The sequence below is a fragment of the Rhinatrema bivittatum genome, chromosome 1, assembly GCF_901001135.1.
Source record: "Rhinatrema bivittatum chromosome 1, aRhiBiv1.1, whole genome shotgun sequence".
Taxonomy (NCBI): domain Eukaryota; kingdom Metazoa; phylum Chordata; class Amphibia; order Gymnophiona; family Rhinatrematidae; genus Rhinatrema; species Rhinatrema bivittatum.
In genome coordinates, this window is record NC_042615.1 from 815,200,053 (window position 1) to 815,209,399 (window position 9,347).

At 46.0% G+C, this 9,347-nt stretch overlaps 1 protein-coding gene across 2 annotated transcripts in view; it reads left to right on the top strand.

Moving 5' to 3' along the window:
- The window catches only part of IL11RA (interleukin 11 receptor subunit alpha), a 183,163-nt gene that overhangs the window by 165,438 nt on the left and 8,378 nt on the right, over positions 1–9,347 (top strand). Inside the window, exons 11-12 of one of the 2 annotated variants that reach the window (XM_029581495.1) lie at positions 5,904–5,983; positions 9,155–9,343. In XM_029581495.1, the coding sequence (XP_029437355.1) occupies positions 5,904–5,983; positions 9,155–9,171 (97 nt within the window). In that variant the 3' untranslated portion in view covers positions 9,172–9,343. Of the gene's footprint in view, positions 1–5,903; positions 5,984–9,154; positions 9,344–9,347 lie in introns of those variants that run through there. The other variant, XM_029581487.1, reaches the window with a different exon arrangement.

Below are 9,347 nucleotides of genomic sequence, written 5' to 3' on the forward strand. Positions count from 1 at the left end.
GATTAAGGAGGTGGTCCACGGCCGCGTATGTGGATTCTGAGCAGCCGTTACCTAGTCAGGTTAGGGTTTCATTCCGCTAGGGCTCAGGCAGTGTCGTGGGCGGAGGTTAGATTGCTGCCTCCTGTCGTCATTTGCCGAGCTGTGACGTGGTCCTCCTTACACAACCTTTTCCAGGTGTTATCGTCTGGATGTGCAGGCCCGGGAGGATGCAGTCTTTGCAAGTGCAGTTTTGACTGGACCGCGGGCAGCCTCCCGCCCTGTTCAGAAGTAGCTTTGGTACATTCCCCACTTGTTCTGGATCTACCTGTCTAAACACTGAGAAATTACTACTTACCTGATAATTTCCTTTTCTTTAATAAGGACAGGTGGATCCACCTTCCCGCCCTTGGCTGTTGGTGGGCTGTGCTATTGTCCTCCTGTGTGGCTGCGTGTTTCATGTGTTAATCCAGTCCCTAGACTAATGTTAATATTTTCTTTGACTGAGCTCAGTGTTTTCCGGTTGGCTGAGTACTGGAATGGTTATCTGTTAATAATCAAGTTTTGTTAGTCTGTCCACAGTTGGCTTTTGCAGAGAATACTGGTGGGCTGATGTCACTGCAGGGGTATATATACACCGTGATGTCAGTTTTGCTCCGTCTCTATATACTGGTAGAGGTGCATAACACACTGGTCCTGAATCCATCTGTCTGTACTAAAGAAAATGAGATTATCAGTCTCTGCTCCTCATCTGCTCATCTTCCTGGGATCCCCTCACTTCCCTCCTGCAATTTAGGTTCCCTTTGGAACGGGGGTGGGTTCCCTTTCTCTGGACCATCCTTCATTCCAAAGCTTCATCTCTCCTGCTCTCATCTCTGTTTGAGCACTGGATGGGTTGGCTCTCTCCTGTCTCCTCTCCAGCAGCTCAGCACCAGGTTACTGCCTTGGGGGTATCAATTTGGCTAGCGGACTGTCTTTAACACAATGAAACAAGAATTTCGCCACCAACTCTCTTCCTGCACGAGGTCTCAGTTCAGGGAAGCACAGGAGTGAGTGGATTTTCTCCCTCGACTTGTGAAACTTCATTCCAGATATAACCACAGGAACCAACAATGAGCAGCCATGTGAACCACAGACAGGGTGGTACCACCTGCTATCCCTACCTCCCCTTCCAAAAGGCTGACTACCTCCCTCTCGAAGCTCCAAGCTAAACTCCCCAGAAATTTATTTCGGAACACTAATATGAAGCCTCAGAACTGATCCATTGAAGCCCCTCCTGTGGAGGAAGCCGAAGCAAATGGTACAACCCACTCACTAAACATTGTCATCTTCAATAAAGTCCTTTGGTGGAACATTTTTATTTATTTATTTATTTATAGGTTTTTATATACCGAAGTATTGGTGAGGGCCTTCACTCCAGTTTACATTTTTAACAACGAGATACAGTAGCAATCAAATAACAACTTTAACATTTAACATGTAACATTTAACATATAATATGAACGAGATACATTAACAGTCAAAAATAGCAACTTTAACATGTGAGAGTTTATGACGGAGATGTGTATTGAAATCGGTTGATCAACTTAAGTGCAACGGTTGGATATAAACTGTGGAAAAGATCTTAATAAGGAGAGAGAAAAATAAACAGTAGTGAGTCAGGAGAGGGTGTTAGAAACATCAGTTAACACATGGTTCAGAGGGGGTAAAGAGTGAGAGGGTGTTTGGGGGGAGTTAAGATAGATTGTGACAGGGGTGGTGGGAGGTATTAGAGGAGAAGGGAAGGGATTAGAGTGGAAGGGGAGGAAAATGGTAGGGGAACTGCTGTAGTTGTCGTAAATGTTGGTTTATCCAATCCCATCTTTATAAGCTTGTTTGAAGAGCCATGTTTTGAGTGATTTTTTGAACAGAATGGTGTTGTTTTGAGTCCGGAGGTTGGGTGGAAGGGAGTTCCAGAGTTGGGGTCCGGCTATTGAGAACTCTCTTTTTCTGGTGGTGGTTAGTTTGGCAGAGTTGACTGGTGGGATTTCGAGTCGTGTTTTGTTGGTTGATCTTGTGCATCGATGGGGTTGGTGAATTTGGATTAGGGAGTTGAAGCAATTGTAGTCATTGTGGTGTATTGCGTTGTGTATAATTGTTAGTGTTTTGTATTCTATTCTTTTTTCAATGGGGAGCCAATGTAGGTCTTTTAGTACGGGTGAGATATAGTCAGTTCTTTTCAGGCCGGTGACGATTCGAGCAGTGGCGTTTTGTAGAATTTGAAGAGGGTGTAAAGTTGATTTTGGCAGACCTATCAAGAGGGAGTTGCAGTAGTTGATACCTGAGAATATCAAAGATTGGAGAATGGTTCTGAAGTTGGATTGGTTAAGTAAGGGTTTGAGGTGTTTGAGGATAGAAAGTTTGAGGAAGCCTTGTTTTGTTTTAATGGTGATGAGTTTTTTGAGGTTGAGTTGGGGATCGATCCAGAATCCTTAACATGTAACATGGAGAACCTAGTAAGGATATTCCTTACCAGACTGCACTGGGACTGAAATAATACCGCATCAGCACTGCAACATGGGAAATGCTAAAGACCTGACGTGCTCTGTAGCCCTAAAGAGATCCATATCCTCTGAGGATCAGAGCCACTGATAGAACCTGTCCAGAATCTGAAACCAGCAGAATGATTGTTAATGGATTTGGATTTCGAGTTTCCAGGGAATCCACAATGAACAAGCCTGTGATAAATTTTCCTTTGCTGGGTCTCCAAAGCATGTAGATTTATCTTCTGCATATTCACCGTGGAAACCTGTCTGACTGCGAGGCCACCAGGACAGGTTTGGGAAGCCTTGATATAGGGCAGTGATGCTCTGGCTCCCATCCCCACCACACACACACCAAGGGCAGTCTGCAGTGGCGAATTTCTGTCTATTCTCACTGATCTGTGAGAATCTAGTTTGCATAAACTAGGTTCAAAAACCAGCTTGATATAATTTTAGCGTGATCAGCTGGCTCCATTTCTTTCCCTCTGCTCCAGTCCTGGTTTTAACCTCTGGCGTGCACTCTTCAGATTGTTTTAAGAAAAGCAGGGTTCCAAGTGCACACATGCTGTGGGGGTAAAACCAGGAGTGGATGAGCCTATCCTGGAAAACTGGAGCCAGCTCGTCACCCTGTTTGTTTTCTACCATGTGGGACCCAGCTTCAAGTGCAAACGCTTTCTTCAGTCTGTGGTATGTGCACCACCCCGGGAAGGATGTCGCATTGCTGCCGCAATGGCCTGAGCACGCAGCTCCAAAATGAAATATCCCAATTTGTTGCTGGATTTTAGAGAGTGTATGTCAGTTTCATATAAAAACCAGACGTCTTTCCATAAGCCTTCTGCCAGCAAAATGCATCCAAGAAAAATATGGGCAGATCACTGGCATTTTCCAAGCGGGTTATGTTTTTTGTGTGTTGCGCAAGCTCAGCATCCAAAGCTTTCTGTGTACGTCCATGCAGGAAATGAGAGAAAATGCAGGCGCTGCACACACCCCCCCCTCCCCCCTTGGAAAATACATTTTGTGGTTGTAGGACTCATCTTCTAACAATGGCAAAGGGAGATCTCGAGACCCTCTGCACAGCCTTTCTCCCGTTTCATATCACACATGACACCCGGCAGTGGGTCCCAACCTGCTGGTCAGACCTCATCCAGCTGCTCTGGCGTTGGGGACACGTGCGGTGGCTGTGCATGAGCGCGTCTGCATATGCTGACGGGTGTGTAAACATAAGTCTCATGCTTGCTTCTTGCGGGGGAGAGCCTGACAATCGGACTCGCTGGATGAAGCTTGCAGAATAAGCTTGGAAGCAATAGTATCAACGTGGTCCTTTTATAAAGTCCCTTTTATTTAATACCGGCCTGCTTCTATAAGGTGCAAGTGTTCCTGAAGTGTACATGGTGTATGAAGGGCAGTGTCACCTTGTCTGTAAAATCACTGCTGTCCAGCAACAAGACATTACAGGAGGGCTCATGCTGGCTGTGTGTTAATTAAGCATGTGGTCTGTAAATAATTGAAGGAGCACATCATTACCTTATAGTTGATGCCTTTACGGATAACGATGTCACGCCTTTACACAGCAAGGCCCTCCCTTTTTTTTTTTTTTTTTTTTTTTAAATAGGACACCTTTCTCTTCCAATCTTGAGTGAATTCACACAGGCAATGGAAAGATTAAATGCACCATTATAACAAGAGTTGGGGGACTCCTAGGCAGAGAATGGGAGAAGAATGTGGCGGAATGGCTGTGTCTCAATGTTGTCTTGTTAAAAACTTTACTATTTTGTGCTTTCTTTCCAAAATCTGGTCCTTGATTTCTGTGCATTTCTTTTTTTTTTTTTTCTTTAATGCTTTTATCAAAATGTGTACTTGCTTGGAAGCTGATCTGTTCTGAATAACAAAAAGGAAGAAAAAAAAACCAACAACTCCATATTCAAAAGACTAGGGGAGAGAGAAATACTCCAGACTGGCAGATTAAAGGGTTATACCTGGCCCACCCACAGGTTAACATGCAAGCCGAAGAAGAGTAAATTATTGTTCCAAAATGACCATCAAAAGAGACAAAAAGGGAACAAGATATTCCAATAAGTGAACAGCAATACCTCAATGTTTAGTTATAAAGGTGTCAGCAAGCCAGTCAGAGTAAACCTCAACCCAGGTCATCCGGTCTTATCGCTCATATACCTTATAACGCTTTGCAGTAATAAAAGTATAATAGCAACTTCGTTATATATTATCAATCCAAAATCGTTTGTGAATATTCTTGAGACAAAAAGCAGAAAACCCCCTTAAATCTTCCAAATGTGTCTCAAAACCCAAAAAACCCAGCCCCGACATTGTTCAATGTTTCATAGAAACATAGAAACATAGAAATGACGGCAGAAGAAGACCAAATGGCCCATCAAGTCTGCCCAGCAAGCTACGCACTTTATCCATTTTTTTTCCCTTTTTTTCTCTCTCCCACCTGTTACTATTGGCTTCCAGTACCCTCCAGCCCTAATTCCCCTCCACCCAATTTAGAGAGCAGCTTTGAATCTTCATCCAAGTGAACATCCAGCTCAATTGGGGGTAGCAACCGCTGCAACAAGCAGGCCACCCCCTTGCCCCATACTCTTACCCACCCCTGTTTTTTATTTTTTGTTTTGTTTATTTTTGGAAATAGCAGCCCTCCATCCTTCCGCTCCGTGAAGGTGGAACACCAACTACTGGCCACTGGCATCCCGCTCCGTGAATGCCGCTGTGGCTACTGCCGCTCCGTGCAGTGTTTGAATGTCTCCACTTTATTCACGCCCTCTAGACTTGATGGTTTTCATTAAAGACACTGCTTCGTGAGGGTTCAAACAAAACTTAAATGCACTTTGCTGCCCATCGGACTTCTCCTGGTCTCCCACCATCTTCAGAACGCATCCCCTGGGCATGCGTTCCGGTTTTAATCTGGGAGTAGTTCTAGGCACCACCACCACCAGGGCAGAATGGCGAGGGTCCCTCTGGTCCCTGGGTAATGTTCATTTGTTTTCGGGTTTTTTTCCTCCTTTTGTACTTCCAGCTCAGTCATTGGTGCCAAGAGCCTTCATTCTCGATACGAGTGTTTTACGCTTTCTATAAGCGGCCTCTAAATTGTAAATAAATAAATAAAACGGACAACCACCCGGGGATTTTTTTTTTTATTTTTATATATCTCCTCACAGAACCCTACAAGCAGGGGGCCTTAAATCCAGCTACAAGGTGTGGCCGTTGCATGGTGGCTATGACTCCCTTCCCCCTGCAAGCGCTGCTTCTGCAGCATCTCTGGTCACGGCCAGCTCTGGGAGCAGAAGGCCTAAGCCAGGAATGTAAGATGAAGTCCCCTCTGCGTGGCAGTGCACAGCACCAGCACTCAGCCGCCAGGCTCTAACGCTCTTCACTTTGTGATTGCAGGGTACGCGTGAGAAGAAAGGGAAAAGAACAGATGAAGAATCATAACTTTATTTCAGGGGTGCACATGAAGGCGTTGCCGAGTAAGTACCAGGCTGTTAGAATTGCAAGCATGAACTATGCAAAGCGTGGTGCCAGAGGGGTGGCCCTAGTGCCACCGGATGCCGTTTAGCACCAGAGGGTCTCACAGCCACAGGCATTGCTTTACCTGTTGCTGTCCCGTACGGTCCTTGCGTGGGGCAAGCCCTGAAACTTACATTAGTAATGCTTTCAGGTTTGCATGTGTTACCTGCCGGCAGGACCTGTTCTGCACGTCTGGGAGACCCACCGTGTGGCATGCTGTGTGCATTTCCGTGGTTCTGGAGTGAACCAAATCAGTAACCAACTAGAGGAACTGTGTGTAGTGTGTAGTGCCGTGTGTTTAAACACGTGCTATTACCACAAACAATACAGTGCTTTAATGGGAAAGATCCCGAGCGTAACTGTATGGGGCACTGCACTATACCAAGTATTACCACAGGAATGCCACATTATAGGGTGCTCCATCTGAAGCCTTACCATAGGCTTCAGATGTAGCTACATCCATAGCTAATCACAGGCTTACCAATTTACAGGGTGCTAGATAATCAGGGGAATAATGCACAGTGTTTCCATACAATATTACTTAAACTTTAGCTGAGAGAGAGCGAGCATGGCATTGCATTGTCAGCCATATTAAGTGTAAACCAGGAATAGTGGTGGCCGCACTAACATTACCATAAAACACCAGTTTCCTGTATGTAGCCAGATCAGTCCAGACTCCTGGGTTTTGCCTGCCCCTCCAGCAGATGGAGACAGAGAAAGTTTTGCTGACACTGCCACATAACCTGAGATGCCACCTGCAGTCCATCAGTATTGATCAGTACCCAAGCCAAGATAAGAAGCATAGCAATACCAACAAGAAATAACACCCCCCCCCCCCCACCCCCGAACGAGCAGAAGGAGAGAGAAAAAATTTAACCACCATGCCCACCCCAAAAAAAAAAATGTGCAGGACTAACAGAACCTAGGACAATCTTCAGACACTTCAGGTCGCCTCGGCCACTCAGGTGCCACCAGAATCACGTTATCTGTATGGAGCTCTATCCGCCGCAACACTTTGCCTACCAGCGGCCATGGTGGGAACACATACAGAAGAATGCCTTTCAGCCAAGGTAGCAGGTTTCCCCTGCAACTGAGGAAGAAAGGCACGCAGGGCCAATCGCACCGCTCTCGTCTCTAAGCAATTGATGGACCTCGCTGCTTCCGCCGCCGACCGCTGCCCCTGGACAGACTGATCCTGACGCACTCTACCCCATACTGAGAGGCTGGCATTGGTGGTAACAATCATCCAGTCCGGTACCACCAGGTCCACTCCCCACCTCAACTGGCACCGACCAAGCCACCACGAGACGCTGGACCTGGCTAACTGTGTAAGTGGAAGCTGGAACTGCTCCGACAATGGGTCCCAATGGGTCAGCAGCGCCAACTGAAGAGGTCGCATATGTGCAAACCCAGGGAACCAACTCCAAGGTGGAAGCCATGGACCCGAGCACCTGCAAGTAATCCCAGACCTTAGCACTTGCTTGTCCAACAAGCCGCGGACTTGTGCTTGCAACTTGGAAATGCGCTCCTTGGTGAGAAAGACCTTCCCGACTTTGGTGTTGAACCAGGCCCCCAGAAATTCCAAGATCTGAGTAGGGGAATGATGACTCTTGGACAGACTGACTATCCACCCCAGCGAACTCAGGGGGTGACGCACCAAGTCCTGACAAAGGGCTTCTGACTTCGCCTAAATCAGCCAATCGTCCATACATGGGCGAACCAAGACGCCATCTCTCCAAGGGGCCACTGCCACCATGACCGTCACCTGGGAGCCGTCGCTAGCCCGAATGGAAGGGCACAAAATTGAAAATGCTTTCCCAGGACCAAGAATCTTAAATATCTTTTTCTTTCCTTTCTTTTTTTTTTTTTAAATTACACTCATCACAGACTGCAGGTTCTTCATCTCCACCATCCGCTGGAGACAGAGAAATACTGATGGTCTGCAGGTGGCACCTCATGTTATGTGGCAGTGTCAGCAAAACTTTCTGTCTCCATCTGCTGGAGGGGAGGCAAAACCCAGGAGTCTGGACTGATCTGGCTACATACAGGAAACTGGTGTTTTATGGTAATGTTAGTGCGGCCACCACTATTCCTGGTTTACACTTAATATGGCTGACAATGCAATGCCATGCTCTCTCTCTCAGCTAAAGCTTAAGTAATATTGTATGGAAACACTGTGCATTATTCCCATGATTATCTAGCACCCTGTAAATTGGTAAGCCTGTGATTAGCTATGGATGGAGCACATCCCCAGAGGAACCAGCTGTCCTCCTGAACCCTAAGAATGATACTTATGTCTTTGTATACTAAAGCACTCCTCTTCAGAGACAACGATCAGGTCATGCATGCAGGCAGCACAATGTAGCGTGGGTTATAGCCCTGCTCCCGAAGAGATTGGTTCTGTTGTCCGCTCACTTCATCTGGGGCTCTTGCGTAAGACATTGAACCTTCAGATGCTGAAACATCACAGCTTCAGGCTGGGGATGTTTGAAGCACGCTCTGGGGTTATCTGTTAAAACACTTCATGCCCTACTAACTATAACTTTATTAGTGTTAATGCAGTTAGCAGACACTTCTCCTTTTGTGGACATAGGAGGTCCATATTAAAAAGCCATTTATGTTATCCATCTAATTGGCTTTTTTTGGCTATATTCAGCCTTTATCCAGCTAAATTCTAGTCAGCTAACAAGTTAGATAGCTAGAATTTAGCCGGCTAAGTCCAACATTCAGAGTTAGCCTGATGACTTAGCCGGCTATGTCTGGTTGAGTCAAAGAGCTGCCTATAGTTGGCCTGCTATATTCAGTAATGTGACTGCACTGTTGAATATGCCTCCAAAGTTAGCCGGATAAGTTTATCCGGCTAATTTTGCTATCCAAACTGTTGTCTAAATATAGACCTCGATGTCTTAGACCTCAGAACTATCATTCTGTTTCTTCTTTTGGTTTGACGCACATTTGATATGAACTGAAGTGCTGGGGTTTTGCCTGAGTCTGAGATAGTTAAGGGACCAGCCTAGCTGTGACCTGCTGGAGGCAGAGGATGGACTCATAGTGGGAAAGTTTTGTTGGTTGCAGTCCTCCAGTGCGTCTTAATTCATGTTTTCTGGTTGTTGTTTTTTTTTTTTCTGCAGAGGCACAGATTTTATAATGATACCGTTGGCCCTCATGGGGGTCAGCTGTTAAAAAAAAAATTACACAGAAAAATGGACAACACCACGACTTCTGGCCAGAGAATCATAGAGCTTGGCTCCAACCCTGAGTCCTGTCTTCTCAAATGAAATTTTTCTCCTTTTTTTTTTTCCCCCCCTTCCTTTGTCCTGGGCC